Source organism: Camelina sativa, chromosome 16 (assembly GCF_000633955.1).
Source record: "Camelina sativa cultivar DH55 chromosome 16, Cs, whole genome shotgun sequence".
Lineage (NCBI taxonomy): Eukaryota > Viridiplantae > Streptophyta > Magnoliopsida > Brassicales > Brassicaceae > Camelina > Camelina sativa.
The window spans coordinates 2702613-2723556 of NC_025700.1; the positions used below are offsets into that span (position 1 = coordinate 2702613).

The following is a 20944-nucleotide window of genomic DNA, read 5'->3' on the forward strand; positions in this document are numbered from 1 at the left end:
ATGAAATAAAGCGCTTTTAATTAGTAAATAAGCATCAAGATGAGATAAAAGATCATGAAAACCAAAAATATTACTAGGATTATCAGCTCTGCACCTGAGCTTCTGCAGTTTCTTTCTCTTCTTTGGCTTCAGCCATTAGTTCATCAAACTTGTCTGACTTCACAAGCGTTATTTCAATCTGCCATACCAAAGAAACCGAAATCGAATAAATCATAATTTCAGAACAGATTGGAATATGCATGAACGAGTTTGCTCTTAAATAAAATAAAAACTACCTTAGCTTTCTGGACAGGACGTCCCCTTGAGTCATCCTTAATATCCACAGTTGTAGTCATGATCTCTATATATATAAGAAAGAAACCATTATTTTCCAAAACAAAGCTCAATCGCCATTATTAGAGAATGTACTAATTCAGACAGAATAAAAAGATCACTTACTCTTCTCAACAGCAAGACCATTGTTCTTCAGAATTTCAGCAACAGTAACAACGGTTGCAATGGCTACATGTTTCATGTTAGAAGATAATCTTAATTAGTACTATGAGGTAAATAAACCAAGAATCAGAGACTACTTAAGAGCAGCTCAAATACACATTACAGTCCTAATAGTATACAGAAGAATAGGGATGAAGAAGATACATACCCATCCCAAGGGCAGATAGTTCAACATCATTGTACTGCTGCATATACCTCTGAACAAAATCCAAAAACAATAAACACTCAGTTAAAACACCAATCTGTGAAAATATCAATTTTACACATAAACACACCAAGTTCATGTGTATAAAAAGGTTGAGCCTTTGGGGTTGTACTACAAGATCATATAACATAGAGATTCATATAAAGGTTGAGCCTTTGGGGGTTGGATTGACACACAATAACATACTCTTAATCGAAACAGATCTTTAGAGACCAGGAAATTTTCAAAAGCTAAAGGAGGACATATAAAGTGTGGACCTTGGCGAGATTGACGTAGAAGAACAATGGTTTCTTGGTGTTGGAAACCTGAATCCGGTTTTTTTTCTGGGAATCAGTCGCCAAGTTCATGTTGTTTACTCCATCGGTGATCTCTTCCATGTTTGCTTATTCGTAAATTCGTAACCCTAATTTTTTTTTTTTTTTCTTCAGAGGTAAAGAAATTAACAGAACAAGAAGAAGATACGCTTCTTCCGGGTTATGTATATGTCACCCAAACATTCCGGGTCAACCCGGTTAGTTAATCGGGTTGTTGGGAAGGGCCGAAACAACATCTTATATGGGCTTTTAGGGGGTTAACAATGGATCAAAGGTAAAAGGGTTGGGTTTTTTTGGCCTTTAGAGAGTTTCTTGTTATCTAATTGTGATGACGTAATAAGTTGATGTAATATACTACTAATCCTAGTATGAAATCCATAAAACACTTACATTATGACCACTATGATTTCAGTTTTAGCTTCTTGCTGGTTTCTTACGATCCATTTTTGTGTTGAATAGACCTCGACCATAGTGATAACTCGATTCTAACTGTATTGAACAAAAATTATAGCTAGCAGCAAGCTACATTACTCTGTAACTCTGTATAATCTGCGTTACATGGCTCTAAATCTCGTCGGATGTAGTAGTTTCTTATTATTATCTATGGGCTTTAAATATGTAAATTGGTTTTTGGAATCGTAGATTTTTAGAAGTGTTTTGGCGTAAAACGAGAAATGGATTGTAACTAGAACGTTATCCAGAACCATGCTAATTAAGAGTGTGTCAGTGTCCATCAGCAAGAAGGTAGGGCTCCGAATTTAATTGTAATAAGCCTGATTATGGATGGGTCATGGGTCATGGGTCATGTACTCTCTTATAGCTATTTTTAGTTTGATATTTTAACAAAGAAAAAAAATCTAGGGTAGTACATATTAAGGTTTTACGAAAGACTAGTAGATTTTTCGATATATAACTGCTTCAGATAAATAATATTTTTTTTAATCGTGAATAAACTATCTGCCAATTGCAAAGTCAATGAGTTGGATTTTATTTAAATGAACAAAAAATTATCTTATTAGAAAACTGATGGGTATCAACCTGCCATAGATCTATACAATCAATTAAAATTATATTGACGATTTCGAAAAATAAGAAAAATTTAATGTCATATGATACAGCGATGTCAAGAGTTAGGACATGATTACGGCATGACGGTATCATGTCTTAATCCAACACCGTACTGTATATGCCACGTTTCATCTCAAAACAAAGCATTGATGATGCTATCGATGGGTCATTGCACAATTATTGTTTTATATTTATGCAAATGATTAATATATATATATATATGTCGTTATTTAGAGTCTAGAGATCCTATGACAATTTTCCCCTGGAAGATATAAGAAAATGCTAAAGTGTGTGACATATATGCATGATGCTAGTGTACAATACTACAATTGGATGATTTCATCTTTAATCAAAGTACATATCGATCGAGGTTGTTAGAAACAATATTATGATAATGAAATTAGTTTTAGTAACAAATATTTAAACATCATGTTATCAATCGCCATTTATTTTGAAAGGTTTGTATACTTTTTACTGATATGATGGAACTAAGAATAACAGTGTAATATTGCTCATAGAAACTGCGTCAAAGATTACAACCGCATTTTGACCCCAAAAAAAAAAAAAGATTACAACCGCACAATCCCAATTTGGTTAAACAAATATTAAAGGACAGAAGTAATATTAAATGACAAATGAGATGTGATTAGTTTTATGATTAGGTAGCATCTCCATAAATAGACGACTAGCAAAAAGTCGTGCATGGATCTAATCGCATTACTTATTCATTAATACTATACCTACCAAGGACCATAGAATTGATTACTTCTAATAGTGTGAATTGAGTAGTTATAAATGTATTTCCATTTATTAGTATCACTAATAATATAGTATTAAAATTTTAAAACGACAAAAGAGATCGAGTTAATAAGTTGCTTTGGTTAATGAGAGTTTTAGATCCTTAACTACTCTAGAAGCACAGATCTAAATATGCTTGTGCATGATTTATTGTGTGTATATCTCAAAACGTGGGAGTAGGTCACACATCCACATGTATGTGTATAAGTCTCAACGTGTAAGATATATGAATACATATCTATACTGTACTCACACGCGCGCACACCCACACTATAGTCGAGGTATGTAGAAACTGGATTTCCACAATGAATTTGTTTATAGGGGAAAAAAAAATCAGTAAAATAAACTCTCTAGAAAACCAATCTAAGCTTTGATATTAGAAGAAAGAGAATTGATCTTTGAAGATTAGGGTTTCTATTGCTAAGAACAAGAAGAGAACTCAATAACTGTATTCAATAATGGATGATTTACAATGGAGAAGTCTTTCCATCTTTATACATATTCATAGATCGCATAATATATTAACTTTCCTTATCAGACGAACTGAAATAAGGAAAGTTACTCTATCTCTTAGATCGGCCGCCGGGCGAAGTGGAAGTCGATTCTTCACCCTCGAGGCTGAGCTTCTTCTACCCGAAGTGGGCTTAAATGACCTAACTGAGTTCTTAACCGGATTCCCAGTTAAATAACCAAATTGTCTTTCTGGTTTAGTTCGATCCGTTCTCCGGCCATGGTTACAAGTTCGTAGACGCCTGGGCGAACTGCCCTGGATACGAGGTATGGACCCCCCCATCGAGCGCCGAGTTTACCGGCGTTGACTTCCTTGGTGTTCTGAAAAACTTCCCGTAGAACCAGATCACCTTCGTTGAAACGCCGCTGACGAACAGTCTTGTTATAATACCGAGCCACTGCATCTTGGTAGTGCTGCACTCGGACTATGGCTTGATCGCGCAGCTCTTCGGCAAGATCGTTGTGGTCAATCAGCATCCTGTTGTTAAGTTCGGGATTGCCGACCATCATGGTACGTCGGAGTGTCGGGACTCCTGCTTCGGCAGGGGCGAGTGCCTCGAGACCATGTGCAAGGAAAAAAGGGGATTGTCCCGTACTCCGCTGCGGGGTTGTTCTATAGGACCACAATACGCCATCAAGGTGGTCTGCCCACGCCCCCTTCCTTCGACCAAGTCTTTTTTTTAGTCCGTCGACGATCGACTTATTAGTGGCCTCAGCTTGTCCATTTCCTTGCGGATATCGGGGAGTCGAAGTGCTGAGGTGGATTTGCCACTTCGTCAGGAAACGCCTGGTGATCATCGAGGTGAATTGTGTGCCGTTATCGGTGACAATCTCGTATGGAAGTCCGTGCCGACATATGATGTTCTTCCATATGAAATTGGTTACGTCCAAGGATTGGATCCTTGTGAAGGACTCTGCTTCGACCTATTTGGTGAAAAAATCGGTCAACAACAAGACGTATTTCTTGGATTTTGACGCCGGCAGAGGACCTATAGCGTCCATGGCCCAGCGCATGAAAGGATATGGAGCTGTCACGGTGTTCAGCAGTTCGGGCGGGATGTGCCGCATTGGTCCATGGCGCTGACAGGCTTCGCACTTTGCCGCGAAGGCTTCGCAGTCGGCCATCATGGTCGGCCATCATGGTTNCGTCGACGATCGACTTATTAGTGGCCTCAGCTTGTCCATTTCCTTGCGGATATCGGGGAGTCGAAGTGCTGAGGTGGATTTGCCACTTCGTCAGGAAACGCCTGGTGATCATCGAGGTGAATTGTGTGCCGTTATCGGTGACAATCTCGTATGGAAGTCCGTGCCGACATATGATGTTCTTCCATATGAAATTGGTTACGTCCAAGGATTGGATCCTTGTGAAGGACTCTGCTTCGACCTATTTGGTGAAAAAATCGGTCAACAACAAGACGTATTTCTTGGATTTTGACGCCGGCAGAGGACCTATAGCGTCCATGGCCCAGCGCATGAAAGGATATGGAGCTGTCACGGTGTTCAGCAGTTCGGGCGGGATGTGCCGCATTGGTCCATGGCGCTGACAGGCTTCGCACTTTGCCGCGAAGGCTTCGCAGTCGGCCATCATGGTCGGCCATCATGGTTGGCCAATAGTGTCCATCTTTTTTTATTTTGAGGGCGAGTGCGCGTCCGCCAGAATGGTTGCCACCCTCGTCTTCGTGCACCACCATCATGATTCGCTCGGCCTCGTCCCGAGTGACGCAGGTAAGGAACACTACTGACGCGCTTCGGCGGAATAATTCCCCGTCCAAGAGGATGTATCTGGCACTTTGAGCCTTTAAGCGTCGTGCTGCCCATCGGTCTGGTGGGACGACGCCTTCGGAGATATAGAGTTTGATCTCAATTTACCAGTCGTCCGGAGGCTTTGTGACGTCCGTCAGATCCTCTACTGGCTCGTTGACCTCCATCGGAACTGAGTCGTCGTTGATTACTGTTATCTGATTGTCGGGGTCGATGCTGGGAGCGTAGATGCATTCGATCGGGATGGTGCACCGTAAATCAGGGTCGGAGCTGTTTGCCAGGGCTGCGAGGGTGTCGGCTGACGCATTTTCGTTCCATGGGACCTTTGTCAGAGAAAAAGATGTGAATTCCCCGGACAGTGTTTGGACCAACTGCCGATACGCCCCCATTCGCTTATTTTTGGCGTCGAACTCTCCACTGAATTGGCTGACTACGAGCTGGGAGTCACAGAAGACTTGCAAATGTGTCACTCTGAGTCCTCGTGCTAACCGAAGCCCCGCAAGGACGGCCTCGTAATCCGTTTCGTTATTTGACGCTCTGAAGTTGAGTTTTAATGCTTGCTCGAGAACTTCACCGGTGGGGGACCGGAGAATGAGTCCCACTCCGAATCCTTCATTCGTCGACGAACCATCGACGAACATTGTCCAATGCTCTTCCCTAGGAGTGGGGTCGTCGAGGTCAGGAGATAGCTCGGTGATGAAGTCGACTGCCCATTTCGCCATGCGTCCAGATTGGAGGGGGCTATGGAGGACAGTTCGGAGTGGCTGATCGGTTAACACGACGACGGAATGTGACTGGAAATAGGATCGGAGCTTCCGTGCGGCAATGATCACTGCGAGTGCGAGCTTCTCCAGCGTGGGGTATCGTGACTCCGCGTCGTTGAGTGCTTTACTCGTATAGAAGATAGGTTTTTGATCCCCGCGGTCGTCTCGAACCAACACGCCGCTGACAGCCGAACTGGAGACCGAGACGTAGAGGTACAATATTTCGACGTCTTCTGCTTTGACTAATACTGGGTGGCAAGTCAAGTACTCCTTTAATTGCCGGAAGGCGACCTCGCATTCCTCGTCCCAGTGAAAATCCTTATTTCCGCGGAGGACTTGGTAGAAAGGGAAGCATTTGTCTGTTGATCGAGCGATGAAGCGATTTAAAGCTGCGATGCAGCTGGTCAGACGTTGCACTTCTCCCTTGTTGGTCGGCGACGGTAGTCCCAATATGGCTTCGATTTGTTTAGGGTTTGCTTCTATCCCCCGCTCAGTGACGATATACCCCAAGAATTCGGCTGAAGTAACTCCGAATGTACACTTCGTTGGATTCAGTTTCATCTGGAAATGATCCAAGATATCGAAACACTCGGCGAGATGCTCGATGTGCTGCTCTGCAATCAAAGATTTGACCAGCATATCGTCGATGTAGACTTCCATGGTTTTTCCAAGCAAACTAGTGAACATCATGTTTACCAGCCGTTGGTAGGTTGCTCCAGCGTTCTTTAGTCCGAACGGCATGACCTTATAACAATAGGTCCCCCTATCTGTAATGAATGCCGTTTTTTCGCGGTCAGTCGAACTCATGGCGATCTGGTTGTAACCTGAGAAAGCATCCATGAACGAGAGCAGTTGGTTTCCGGCTGTGGCTTCGACGAGACGGTCTATATGTGGCAAAAGAAAGCTATCCTTGGGGCATGCTTTGTTGAGATCGGTGAAATCCACGCATACCCTCCATTTACCGTTCTTGTTTGTGACCACGACTGGATTGGCCAGCCAGTCAGGGTACTGGACCTCCATTATCTGGTCAGCTGTGAGCAGCCGCTCGACCTCATCCTGCACTGCTTTGGCCCGATCTGGACCCAGGCGTCGTCATTTCTGCCTTACTGGTTTGAATGTAGGATCGACGTTGAGCTTGTGGCAGATAACATCGGGGTCTATTCCGATCATGTCCATTGTCGACCAGGCGAATGTGGAAGACCGAGATTGCAGAAAAGTGATCAGCTTTGACTTTATGTGCTCTTCCAGTTCGGCACCGATGCCAACAGTTCGTGAGGGATCGGAGGGATCAATGTTCACCTGTAAGATTCGACACTCCGGAGACTTGAGGCGATCTCTCTCCAGCTTATGGGGACCGGTAAGATGGTCTCCGCTCTGTAGTTGTTACGCGTCCTCAGTCTTCCTCTGCTTCTTCTTGATAACAGAGCAAGTTCGGGCTACCCTCTGGTCACCATAAAGTGTGCAAATTCCTGTGGTGGTTGGGAATTTGAGGCAGAGGTGTAGGTCGATGGTACGGCCTGCATCGCGTATATCCACGGTACCCCCAAAATGGCGTTGTAGACTGGAGGCGCATCGATGACTGCGAACTTGGTCTTCCGGGACAATCCGCCGGCTCGCACTTGCAGCTTTACATCGCCCATTGAAAGTTTGGCGACCCCATCATAGCCCGTCAATGTTCGAGACTCGGGTTTCAGTTGTTCCGGCGTGACACCCATTTTTTCTAGCGTTTGCCAGCATATTACATTGATGGTACTTCCCGTGTTGACCAAAACTCGTTCGACATCGAAATCGCTCATAGAGATTTCGATGACTAAAGGGTCCGAATGGGGGTGTTGGATTCCCTTGGCGTGTTCCGAAATAAACGATATGGGGTCCGAGCAGAGTGGAGGTTCGCTCGGGGCTGCTTGAAGGCTGCAAACTTGACGCGCCCTCTTCTTTAGTGCGCGGATAGAGTCGGCGCAGTCCTCTGGTGGGCTAAGTATCATGGTTATTCGTCCTCGGATAGGAGAATTGGCCCGCTCGGGATTTTGCCCTCTCTTCCGCTTGGGTGGGCCAGGCAGCTCGTCCGCCTGGGGCATCTCCTCTTGATGGTTTGCCAGCACTTGGTTAGCCGGCTGTTGAACTCCGTTGGTTGGACCGTTGTAGCCTCATCCTCCTCCTGCGCCACAGCCGCCATTAGATCGTCCACCACGCCAACCCCTCGGCGACCTCTGCCTCCACGAATGATTTTTGGCTGAAAGGTGGCTTCGACTTCGCCGGAAATATACTTTCCGTACAGGAAATTATTCAGATGGACGCATTCGTGTGTGGAGTGGCCGGCGATCATGTGGAAATCGCAGTACAGCTCCTTTGGGTTGGATGGCTGTTTGTTTTGGTCCTCCACTTCGGAGACCGCGTGAACGACACCTTTTTCGGTCTTGGGGGTCGTGATGCTTGCGAGGTTCGTGGTGCTCGTCCCGGCTTTTAGCCTTAGGGGGGTGCGACGGTTGCCCGATTATCTTTGCGGCTAACTGGGCGTCTTTGTCTTCGTCGAGTGCGAATCTGGAGGCTCGATGTAGCGCGTCATCGAGGTCCTTGGGCTCCCGTATGTTAAGATCCTTTCATAATGGCGACCCGGGAATCAACCCCTTTCTGAAGGCTGCCATTGCGGCATCCTCTGGGACGGTGACGCGCATTAGCTTTTCCTTGAATCTGCTCAGGAAACTGCCGATGGATTCGCCGGGTTCCTGGGTCATCTCCCAAAGGTATGAGCTTGTCACGCCTCGTTCAATGAGAATTCGATAATACTTAAGAAAAGTNCCCGGCTTTTAGCCTTAGGGGGGTGCGACGGTTGCCCGATTATCTTTGCGGCTAACTGGGCGTCTTTGTCTTCGTCGAGTGCGAATCTGGAGGCTCGATGTAGCGCGTCATCGAGGTCCTTGGGCTCCCGTATGTTAAGATCCTTTCATAATGGCGACCCGGGAATCAACCCCTTTCTGAAGGCTGCCATTGCGGCATCCTCTGGGACGGTGACGCGCATTAGCTTTTCCTTGAATCTGCTCAGGAAACTGCCGATGGATTCGCCGGGTTCCTGGGTCATCTCCCAAAGGTATGAGCTTGTCACGCCTCGTTCAATGAGAATTCGATAATACTTAAGAAAAGTCGTAGATAACTGGTCGAAGTTATCGATTGAACTCGGTTCGAGCCTTGTGAACCACACCAAGGCAGGGCCGGAGAGGCTATCGACGAATAGCTGACAACAACCAACATCCCTCTATTCTTCGGTGAATCGTGCCTTTGTCATGGTTGCCATGAAGGACGTCATGAATTAGACGGGGTCTTTGTCGCCCAGGTAGGTTGGGAGTTTCAGCTTGACGTTTGGGATGGCGGCCCGCAAGATCCGTTGAGTAAAAGGGGATTGTCGGGTCACTTCGACAATCCTGTCGATTTCTGGAGCTGTGCTAATAGCCCGATGAAGAAGCGTGTTCATACCGCTGATCTGCGTCTTGATTTCTTCGATTTCGAGGCAAGACCCCGCGTTCGTGAAGCGGGCGACCGGGGCGGCCGAACTCTCGTGCATACGTGAGTCTGGGTTTGTTGGTCGAATACTCGATGTCGTCTCAGGGGGAGGATTCCTCCGCTCGTATTGTACGTCCGAAAAATCGAGACGACGAGTGAGACCGTCAGTGCCGAGTATGGGTGATTGTCCAGCAGAGATTTGTGATGGGGTTGTCTGAGTTATGACGGCGTCGACCCTGCGGTTAGTTTCGGAGATCATCTAGATCTCTTTCGTCATGGTGCCGAACAGGATCTTGAAATCTTCCATGGAGACGACTTGCGGATTTTGGATCGCTGTCGTGGTGCGAACAGGGGGGTTCCCGTTTTGTGCGCGGAGCCACTGCTCCGTGGCGCGTGCATCTTCCTCGTCCGGGGGTTGTTCGTCCTGCTTCCTGGCTGGTCTCCCCTTCAGATCTGGCCTCAACTGGGAGTTTGGAGGAGACATCGGTCAGGTTCCTCGATTCGTTGACGGGGCGGCGAACATACACGGCGGTAGCCGGCCTGGTTGATACACCGCTCTGTGTTGCAACGTTGTCTTGAGCAGGTGCGATGCCCGTGACCTCGGGCGTGTTGGAGGTGGTACGGTTCGCGCCGGTGACTTCGGTGATGGGTGAAGACATTATCGTGGACTTTTCAGAGAACTTTTTCGGATGAGATTTTTTTCTTAGAGAGTAACTTTTAGAGACGATTTGCGGTCCCCACAGACGGCGCCAATTGTAGAAACTGGATTTCCACAATGAATTTGTTTATAGGGGAAAACAAATTCAGTAAAGTAAACTCTCTAGAAAACCAATCTAAGCTTTGATATTAGAAGAAAGGGAATTGATCTTTGAAGAATTAGGGTTTCTATTGCTAAGAACAAGAAGAGAACTCAATAACTGTATTCAATAATGGATGATTTACAATGGAGAAGTCTTTCCCTCTTTATACATATTTATAGATCGCATAATATATTAACTTTCCTTATCAGACGAACTAAAATAAGGAAAGTTACTCTATCTCTTAGATCGGCCGCCGGACGAAGTGGAAGTCGGTTCTTCACCCTCGAGGTTGGGCTTCTTCTACCCGAAGTGGGCTTAAATGACCTAACTGAGTTTTTAACCGGATTCCCAGTTAAATAACCAAATTGTCTTTCTGGTTTAGTTCGATATGTCGGGGGTGCTAAATCCCGCACTAACAAGGTATCAATTGAGGATGCAAAAGGCTAGCTCTACAATTGTTTTTTGTCATGTGTCTACGGTCTACCTCTACATTTTAGAAGAAGTTTATCGTCTAAAATAAGAAACAAAAAATTAATTGCACTTGACTAGATTCATTGTTAAAAGGAAAACAAAAAAATCAGTATTAGAAGCTTTGAATCGTGTCACATACTATATTAGTATAGNTTTTATTAACAAAAAAAAAAAAAAAAAAAAAAAACAAAGATATAGTCATAGATGTGTACGAGTGTCTGCATTGGTGCCCCATTTATGGGAGTTTTGTTCTTCTAATAAATATGGAGCCAACTCAACAAGTCTATTTCCTAACAAACGACCAAATTCTCATTCAATGATCCAAACTTTAAAGCTATCTAAACAGTAACCCCATTTCTATATGATAGAAGTTTTCAAATTCCCATTCAATGATCCAAACTTTAAAGCTATCTAAACTGTAACTTCATTTCTATATTGTAGAACTTTTCAAATTCTCATTCATTGATCTAAACTTTACTCCAATTGTGTATATAATTACTTCTTCAAATATATGCTCGTAAGAACGAGTTGATGAGGTTGTCTACTAGATTTTTTTTTTGTTTGTTTGAGAATTGTGCTACTGGAAGACTACCATTTTGATTTTTTTACCACGAAAAAAATGATAGTCGCTCATTCCAGAATAGAAAACCGAGTCTATATTTTCACAATTGGTAAAATACTGGTAAGGTGAGTCCAATTTTTGTGAAGAAGGAGCATAGATCTATTATAATTTTCTGAACATCTTTAAACTGTATCAAGTACTAATGTCATCAAAACGATTTTAACATAACCTTATTCACTAGTTTATTGGTTATCAAAAAACCATATCCAACATAAATATTAACTATTTTTTGTCACAATTTACAAAAATGAATTATAGTAAGAAAATTTTAGTTCCGGGATGACCAAATTTGGATCATTTTTTTTTTTGGGTTCAAAACCAATATGAATCATAATTTGAAATAAAATATCTTTTCCATATGACACAGTAGGTTATGGGTACCTTTCTTTTTGCTGCAAGCCCCCTTTTCGTCCTTTTGTCTTTGCACTTTCTGTTTTTATATTCTCTGTTATAATGATATTGTAAAGGGAATAGCTTGCGGTGTTGGCAATGTCTTCCGACTTCCTCCTAGTCTCTCTTTCACTTTACACCCCAAATTCCTTTTTGTAACCTCCAAATTTTTCCCTCTCTCTCTCTCTCTCTTTTCGGCGGTTAAGCTGCCACAATCTCTCACCAGACACCCACACAAAAATAAACAACTCAATCTTTGTCTCTTATCCTTCAAACCCATTTTGATCATTTTTTTCTCCTGAATGTTTCTCAAGAACAGAGCAAACTAAAATGCCGCTTGTTAGGCTCCAAGTTAGGAACGTCCACGGTTTAGGTCAACCGGAGCTTCACAGAAACGTCGACCCTGAAGACCCTAAAGCAGTTCTTGATGGCGTCTCCGTTTCTGGACTTGTTGGGATCTTGCGTCAACTTGGTGATCTCACCGAGTAAGTACTTTTAAGTCAACCCCAACTCTTTTTTTTTTTTTTTTCAATTTCTTTGATAACTGTGTTACTTATAAATGTTTTGTCTTTTGTTTAATTGTTATAGTGATAATTTGAGCTAAGTGAAAATGTGTAATATTATGGGGTTAGGGATCTTATTATGTTTCTTAGATCCTCTGTAAAATCCTCAGTTTTGCTATGTCTAGTCTTATTCATTTGCTTAGTTTATGGTTCTTACTTGTCATGAGTTTCAGGTTTGCAGCTGAGATATTTCATGGAATACAAGAGGAGGTTATGATTACAGCATCAAGAAGCAATAAATTGAAGATGAGACTAAAGCAAATAGAAGCTACAGTTCCTTCTATCCACAAGAAAGTGCTTGCACAAACGAACCACATTCATTTTGCATATACTGGAGGTTTTCTTTTGTCTTGTTTCTCTTGTCAACCTTTTTTATTGTCTAGATTCACATCTTTTGGGTTCTTTAAACTAAATTATATCCTCTGAGTTTAGTGTAGGCCCTAGCTCACATGCCTTTTTGCACTTACTTCTAAGCCTAAAATACTCTTTAGTGGGTTTAGAAAATTTGATGAGGATATGATAGTAGCTTGGATCATCACATGGTGAAGAAAGCTATGAACTCTCTTTCTTTTGGATCTGTATTAAATAAAAAGTGATATTTTAGTAGTAACCATTTAAGTTATTAATAAGAAAAGAAGTAAGATACTATTTGATATAGTGAATCAGTCTAAGTACAGTTAATCAATTGAGTTTTCACATGCTGTTTCAGGCCTAGAGTGGCATCCTCGTATACCAAATGTGCAAAATCACTTTATATATGACGACTTGCCACCGTTTATAATGGCTCCATATGAAGATTGCCGGGAGCCTCCTCGGTTGCACTTGTTAGACAAGTATGTACACTTCACTCTTTTTTTTTTCTCTGGTTACGTTTTAGACTGGTTGAAAATGTGATCCTGATTCTTTGCGGTTTTCGTCAGGTTTGATATAAATGGACCAGGGTCTTGTTTGAAGCGATACTCTGATCCTACTCATTTCAAAAGAGCATCAAGAGTTTCTAAACTTCCAGAAATTAAGGTCTGTTTTATATAAAGTTCAACCATAGTCTCTTCTTCTTTATGGTTATTATTCTGTGTCTTTAACTTATCTACATGAAACAACAGAAGAAAAAATCATTACAACGGAATCGAGATATTTCAAGTCTTGCCTCTATAGCTAACCAGAGTGACAGGTAATACATTTTGGTTTGACATTATTGAGATATGTTTCATATATGACTCAAAAACATGAAATTTTCATATGATTTTCAGGACGACAATTACTTCTTTAAGCTTCAGTGGACGAACCTCTTGCTCTAAAACAGTCTCAACGATGGAAATAGAATCAAAATCCGACTTGCAAGATCATCGTTCTTTATCTTTCGATAACAGAAGCGGTGGAGATAAATTGAAGGGTGTATCTTCTTCTTCTTCAAGGTTTACACCTGGTTCCCGGACCATTGCTTCAGTACTTCTTTCTGAAAGTGAAAGTGAAGATACAAATGATAGTCCTTCTCAAGATTTAGCAGCTCGTGGTTCGTCTACCGTTAGTTGGCATGAGAAAGCTGAGATAGTGGAGGAATGCAATGTTCTGCAATGTGCAACAGATGAAGCTCCTGAACTAATGGAGACCAACTCTGTCTTTGATGCTGAGCCGGTATCAAGACTGAAAGAACATACAACGGTAGATGCTGAACTGATATCAAGACTACAAGACCATACAGAGTTTGAAGCAGTCCAAGATAGGGGAATGGAAATGGACAGTGAAGATGAAACTGAAAGTGAAGGGGATGATTTTGTTGATGCACTTTACACCATTGATTCGGAATCTGACAATGATCAAGCGTATCAAACCACTGAAAAGGTGCAGAAGAACATTTCCAATGAGATTACAGAAGAAAGATTAGATAAAATTGTGTGTGAGCAAGAAACAGAGAAGATTACTAACATCTTTAGTGATGATGAGTCCATATGTGCTGCTGCAACAGAGCTACATTTATCATCACCGGTAAGTAAATCTCAAGAACTGATTCATCAAGATCCATGGGCGGCTTCGGAAATAAGCAGTGGCACTCATAGTTATTCCAATGGCTTCTCAAATCCCTTGTATGATATTAGTGGTATCCAAGAACATCAAGAATCAGAAGAAGCTGAGAGTTCTTGTGACACAGAATCCATTAAAACATGGACTAATGGAAATCTACTGGGACTGCAACCATCTAAACCGAAGATTGTAGCCGAAGCTATTCCAGAAATTGTTGAAGAGACTGATACTGAAAACTTCCAAGAACCCTTGAGAGAAGATTACAAGGCTCATTTTGATTGGTTTACTTCATCTCCTCCACTTGATCACATGAAGATATCTTTCAAATCCTCAGAAACCTTACCTAGTTCCGAACTGGAGCTGAAATTTCCAGATGATTACACATTTTCTTCGTTTCAGTTAGTGCCAGAGACTACTGCTACTTCACTTCCTGATTCTGATTCAGACAAGGACACTTTTTGTAGATCATCTTCTTACATTTCAGATAATAGCGACAATGACAATCGCTCTGTGTCGTTGTCTGAGCAGCAGTGGGAAGAAGAATCAGAAGAAATCCGTGAAAGCAAGAACCAACAAGAGCTCTATGATTCTTTTCACAGAACCAATCCTGAAGATTCTTCTCTCTCAGCACCATCTACAAAGATTGAAACAGCAAATGGTTGTTTAGTTGGAAATGTCTCGTACCTCCAAAATCCAGCTGAGCCATTACCACCGCCTCTCCCACCTTTACAATGGATGGTTTCAAAGATACCATCCTCAGAGAGATTCGAGGATAACAACAAGCCGTCTCTAAAGGACGCTCTTATGCGCGCGTTCGAACAGAACAACAAGTCTTTACATGCAGTCAAGAAAGAGGAACCTAACATTGTCACTGTTTCTAATCCTAAACCAGAAATCAAGGTATAAAGAATCAACTTCTCTACTCTTTTTTTCCATGTTTTTTTTGTCTTTTCTCGACATAAGAAGTTTTATGTGGTGAATGATAGGTACATCTTAAGAACAAAGTGAGAGACCATAAGCAAAGCCATGGCAACGCAAAAGAGACAGAAGCTGGAGACTTCTTGCATCAAATCCGAACAAAAGTGAGTCTTTTTCGTAACAAGAACTTTAGCACTTCAAATAAATTGTATTTTTTTTTTGTAACCAACAACAACATCTTTTTTTGAATCATAACAGCAATTTAACCTGAGACGCGTGGTCACGACAAAGACAGCATCATCGGAAGCTACGATGAACACCAATATTAGCGTGATTCTAGAGAAGGCAAACTCTATCAGACAGGTTGAAATTATGATCCTCTGTTTCAGTTTCCAAGTACAATCCATTCCTGTCGTTAAAAGGCATTAACATATCTAGCTGTTGTCTCAGGCTGTAGCAAGTGATGATGGAGATGACGAAAGCGATTCATGGAGCGATAGCGACACGTGATATACTAGTTGCGTTTCACCATATTCATTCCTTCTTATATGTTTAATGTGTAGTAGATATCTAGGTCGATTTTGTCGTGCGTTTGTATTTTTATCTTCAACAAAGAGAGATATATAGGTTCTGAATAAATATAATTTTATAACTATATAAGATGGAATCAGTTGGTGACTTATGTTATTGTTTGTTGAAGTAAATCGGAATCAAAAGGACTTTAATTAATTCTTCTTTTCTTTAACGAGAGTATTTTATTATACGTAAAAAAGCGTTAGTTGTCATACGTAATATAGGATCTTGGAATCATTATACAAGTAAGTGTACTCGAAACCCTAAGCCGTGAAGCTCGCTTTGTGTTCTTTAATTTGAGTTTTTAAGTTGTTGTAAACTTGATTCGACACTCTCTAGAGAAGAAAGAAATATTCTGTCCAAAAAAAAAATCCCGTTTTAAAAATAAACCGATTTGAACCAATTCAGTCGGGATGAGAATATATTAAGCACAAAGCCATGTGGAAAAACATAAACCAATTTGAACCAATTCAATCGGCCATGAGATAAGAGTATCTAAAGATTATAAACCAAAGCAGCTCGGGAATTGATAAAGGCAGCTCAACAAAACCGATAACTAGTATCTGAACTAGCCACTTCCAAGACCAAAATCATAAAATGTATGTGTCCGATCTCTAAATTATAGACCCTAATCAGTAAACAAGAGAAGGCACAAAAAGTAGTTGGTATCTTTTTCTTTTATTTCTTCTTGCCACTTTTATTTTTCCTTGTGAGTTGTGAGTCTTGTGACTAAAGAATTCCTTTATCAAAGAAAATACCATAATTTTTTTTTCTTTTCTTTATAACCTAGAATTATTTCAATACATATATATTCATTTTTTTATAAAAGTTAATTTTCATAACTTTATGCTAAAAACTAATTTTTTAAACGAAAGAGAATAGCAAAGACTAAAGGTATATATTTGACTGAATCATAGAGAAAATGAAAATTAGAGTGAACCGTGATGGACAGTGTGAATTGGCTTTGATTAGCAGAACACTGATGTTGTTCTTATTCCTTCATTTAGTGAATGTTATTTAGTACTATAAGATATTTGGTAAATTGAAAAGAAAAAAACATCAATTTCCTTAAAGCTCAAAACCAAAAGGATATCTCTCTTTTTTTTTTTTTTTTTAATAAGCCTATCTTTTCTTTTCCTTTCCATACTGTATGTAAAAGTTTGTTCTTTTATGACTAAAAAGATACCAATGAAAAATCATACCACAGTTTTTAAAGGGAAGATGAATATGAAATCAAACTCAAAGAAAGAAAAAGATGAATGTCGATCAATGTTCTCTTTTTTCCTTTTTCTTTTTCTACTTTCTTTAGTTTTAAATTTTATGCATATACGTCAAACCGAATAATGGAATTAGGTTAATTGAAAGTGGCATATTTTCAGAAAAAGTGTTTTTGCTTAACTCTATCTTTTTTTTTTTTGTTCTCAAAGCAATTTCCATTCAAGACACTCCCTCTTTCAATCAAATATTAACGCATTAAAGTATATATATGAATCAACTTGACTTGACTAACGGACCGGATCATACTAGCTAGGTTCATGACCAAATCTGTATTGATCCAGTTATTGACAATCTGATTCGTTATAAACCGGTTCATCTAAACATGTACCATAGTTTTTCAATCTGGCCACTACAATGGTGTATAAATTTAAAACCAAAGAGAGTAGTTATGAATTATGACTTATGAGGAGGCTATACCTTGAATGGGATCCACAAGAAAAAGGGTGAAAAGATGTTTTATGAATAAACGATGTCTGAGTCTCAAAAGCTCACACTCTTCTTTTCTTCTCTTTTTCCTACGCAACACTGACTTATTACCAAGCTTTTTCTTTTTTGACGGCTTTGTCTTTTAAGATCACATCTTAAACAGAACTAATACTTTTGTTTTTTTCTTTCTGTTCAACAAACAGAATTAATTCAAGTAAATAAAAAAGTTCATCAACTGTAAAGATAGGAGGATAATTCAATCCAACGGTCTCAAAATTATAAAAATAATTAAAATATTAGTATATACAGTATGAGACAAAGTATACTACTACATACACACAAGTTCATCCAGTTTTTGAAAAGAAAATATATATGGGGCAAGACTCCTAGGTGTCTAGAGAGTTGCACATTTAATTTCATCTTCAAACCTAATAATAATAGATTATTGTTAAAGTGTTAGTAAAGTGGAACTCGTAACTCGTGCACTGTGAATTCATTATCAAATCCGTAAATTATTAATGCAAAAGTCTTACCAACACATATATTTGCTTCGCTTTATAACACTTTTGTTATTTACTGCCTTTTTTGTTTCTGATGAAAGCTTGTATATTGAAGGAAAAAATACATGTAGCTAACAAAAACTAGGATCAACTATATTTTCGTTAAGGCAGAAATTCTAACTTAGTTGATAATCTATGAAAACTAGGTAATAACCCACACTACATACGGGATAAATAGACTCAATAAAATTATTACAATTAAAATTATTATTTGGAATTTAAGGTGCCATAATAATAATTTTACACATAATTTTTTTTATTCAAATTTACATTTAATTATTTTGTGTAAAAATATATTTCACCCGTGAAATGTGGAATATAATGTTAATTATTGTGATAATTGTGATAATGTTATTTATTTTTAAGATTATTGTAATAATTAATTTTTAATATATACTCATTTTGTTTCATAAAGAGTGTCATTTTAGAATTTTATTTTTGTTTCACAAAAGTGTCATTTTACATTTTCAATGTACTATTTTATATTTTCAATGCATATTTTTCATTAGATTTTCTAGTTTTATCCTTAATCTATGACTAAATTAACCCATTAAACATTTATTAAATAAGGGCATATATGTATATTTTAATATTTTTTTAATTTGTATGAAATGTGTCAAAATGACACTTATTGTGAAACAGATAGAGTACTTGAATAGTCATCAAATTTTTAAAAATCGGAGAATAAGTTTTGTATTTCAAAAAGTTAAATAGATGAATAAGTTTTTTAATAATTTATGAAATATAATTTACTTTAAATTATTAAATATGTTATGAAAATGATAATTAAATTTTTAACTATATATATACTTTTTAATAGTTGACGAAGTCTTTTATTTTAAAAAACTAATATAAAGAAACATTACCTTATATATTCTAATAATACATTTATGTAAATAATAAGAAAATAAAGATTTCCTTATATATTTTAATGATACATTTCATAAATCAAATATTTTTGTAAATATATTTATCTTGAAATGGTTAATGGTAATTAAATCTTCAAATCGACGATTTTTACAAAATGCTTTCCTTCAAATCAGTATTTTCACAAAATGCTTTTTTATTAATATATAATATTAATATATAAGGGATGTGAATAGATGGATCATGGATATAGAATCTCTTTCAAATAAACTGAGATTACTTTAAGTTGGATCACGTTCAAGCATCCACTAGTCTAAACATTGTTACGTAATAATTGTAATTTTATATTCGTTTTAATAGGAGCAAAGTGGACAAAAAAGGGAAAACGTGTTGATAAGACTTCTGCGCTCTATACTACTTTACGGACTCGATGATGGTTTTACAGTAAACTACTTTACTTACCAATCCCTCTATTTTTTTTTTCCAAATAAATACTAGCTTTTTAAAGAAAGTTTTGTAGCTTGATCTGCACTGGTATTCGTGTTTTACGTGTAGATGTGAATTCTAGACCCAAAAGTAAAATAAAATAAAGCGATGAATGCGCCTAATACTATATGCTTTTCAACTTTATCCAGCAAAATATTTTATTTAATCTCCCACTACTTCAGTCGCTTTTCATCTCCTTTTCTTTCTCCATATTTGCTAAAAAGTTATACTATCATCTTCCTATAAAAAGACGTCTTCTCCTATTTCTTACCTGCAACATACTTTTGATAAGCTAATCTTTCCACTCTCTTCATGGCCACTCAAGATTCTCAGGGGATTAAACTCTTTGGCAAAACCATTGCATTCAACAACACTCAGACGTTGAAAAAGGAACAAGAGATCAAACAACCTCCAGAGTCGGAGGCTACAACAGCCGTTAGATCATCATCAACGTCATCGGATCTGACGGCGGAGAAGCGTCCGGACAAGATCATACCGTGTCCAAGATGCAAGAGCATGGAGACAAAGTTCTGTTACTTCAACAACTATAACGTTAACCAGCCTCGACACTTTTGTAAAGGCTGCCACCGTTACTGGACCGCCGGTGGTGCACTCCGGAATGTTCCTGTCGGTGCCGGTCGTCGGAAGTCCAAACCACCAGGCCGTGTCATGGTCGGTATGCTTGGGGATAGTAATGGTGTCCACCAGGTCGAGCTTATTAATGGACTGCTCGTTGAGGAATGGCAGCATGCCGCAGCCGCAGCTCACGGTGGTTTCCGGCATGATTTTCCTATGAAAAGGCTCCGGTGCTACTCCGACGGTCAATCGTGCTGATGATTATTAGTTTTTTTTTTGTTGGTTTGTTTTGGTTTTGGGGTTGAGTGGTTTTCCTATAAACCCGTAGAAAGAACGTGGTGAATTTGGTTGCTATTGGGTACATACAGGCTGTCACGTTAATTAATTTGCCATTTGTCAATCAGTGGAATCTAAATTAGTACTTACTCTATTTTACTACTCTCTCCATACAAGCTGATGAGAATTCTTATTAAACAACTCATCTCTTCACTCTTAATTAGCTAATTAATATTAATATTTACTAGCGGGGCTTATAATATTTGGGTTAGAATCCCATGTGTAACAAGATTTTATGCTATAACATAAAATATTAAATATAGACCTCTCCCAAAGAGTCTTGTTCACTAATGAGAGATAAAGATGCTTTTTTTGTTCTACATTTAATTTGATCAGAAAATCAGTTTAAAAGAAACATAAACGTTTTCTTTCATGATATTCTTAATTATATGGCTTTCGAAATTCCAATATCTCCACCGAATTAATTAATTTTATAAGCTGATCGGTTTGGAAGTGATGCAGTAACAAAATATATTTAGTGTTCAGTACTTTGAATATGTGGTAAACTTTTTTGGGTTATCTTTCGGGATCACGTTTTCAAAATCCTCCAAAAAAAAAGTTATTTCACTCGGTAATACCGATGTAAGGTCAGAATAACTCATGAAAAATAACAAACATAATCAAAGGTTGTTTTGAAAATAAA

At 39.4% G+C, this 20944-nt stretch overlaps 3 protein-coding genes across 3 annotated transcripts in view; 2 read left to right on the top strand and 1 right to left on the bottom strand.

The window, feature by feature from the left end:
- LOC104749450 (uncharacterized protein At2g34160-like) overlaps nucleotides 1-1135 on the bottom strand; it is a 7668-nt gene extending 6533 nt beyond the window's left edge. The window contains exons 1-5 of the mRNA XM_010471091.2: nucleotides 958-1135; nucleotides 644-692; nucleotides 439-501; nucleotides 276-340; nucleotides 40-178 (exon numbers count right to left, since the gene is read on the bottom strand). Coding sequence (XP_010469393.1) covers nucleotides 83-178; nucleotides 276-340; nucleotides 439-501; nucleotides 644-692; nucleotides 958-1077 — 393 coding nt within the window. The 5' untranslated portion in view covers nucleotides 1078-1135 and the 3' untranslated portion in view covers nucleotides 40-82. The remainder of the gene's footprint in view (nucleotides 1-39; nucleotides 179-275; nucleotides 341-438; nucleotides 502-643; nucleotides 693-957) is intronic.
- Nucleotides 11587-15881, top strand: LOC104749451 (protein SCAR1-like). The gene is made up of 9 exons (XM_010471092.2): nucleotides 11587-12181; nucleotides 12433-12596; nucleotides 12969-13092; nucleotides 13180-13276; nucleotides 13363-13430; nucleotides 13510-15181; nucleotides 15268-15363; nucleotides 15458-15562; nucleotides 15650-15881. The coding sequence occupies exons 1-9, from the start codon at nucleotides 12027-12029 to the stop codon at nucleotides 15707-15709; spliced, it is 2541 nt and encodes an 846-aa protein (XP_010469394.1). The 5' UTR covers nucleotides 11587-12026; the 3' UTR covers nucleotides 15710-15881.
- On the top strand, nucleotides 19589-20403 carry LOC104749452 (cyclic dof factor 4). Its single transcript, XM_010471095.2, has one exon. The coding sequence runs from the start codon at nucleotides 19702-19704 to the stop codon at nucleotides 20221-20223; it is 522 nt and encodes a 173-aa protein (XP_010469397.1). The 5' UTR covers nucleotides 19589-19701; the 3' UTR covers nucleotides 20224-20403.

Bases quoted from the DNA above. Each gene is read 5' to 3' on its own strand.
- LOC104749451 (XM_010471092.2), top strand. From the start codon at position 12,027: ATGCCGCTTGTTAGGCTCCAAGTTAGGAACGTCCACGGTTTAGGTCAA. The intron at 13,277-13,362 runs GTCTGTTTTATA...ATGAAACAACAG, and splicing joins CTAAACTTCCAGAAATTAAG to AAGAAAAAATCATTACAACG. The intron at 13,431-13,509 runs GTAATACATTTT...TATGATTTTCAG, and splicing joins ATAGCTAACCAGAGTGACAG to GACGACAATTACTTCTTTAA.
- LOC104749452 (XM_010471095.2), top strand. From the start codon at position 19,702: ATGGCCACTCAAGATTCTCAGGGGATTAAACTCTTTGGCAAAACCATT.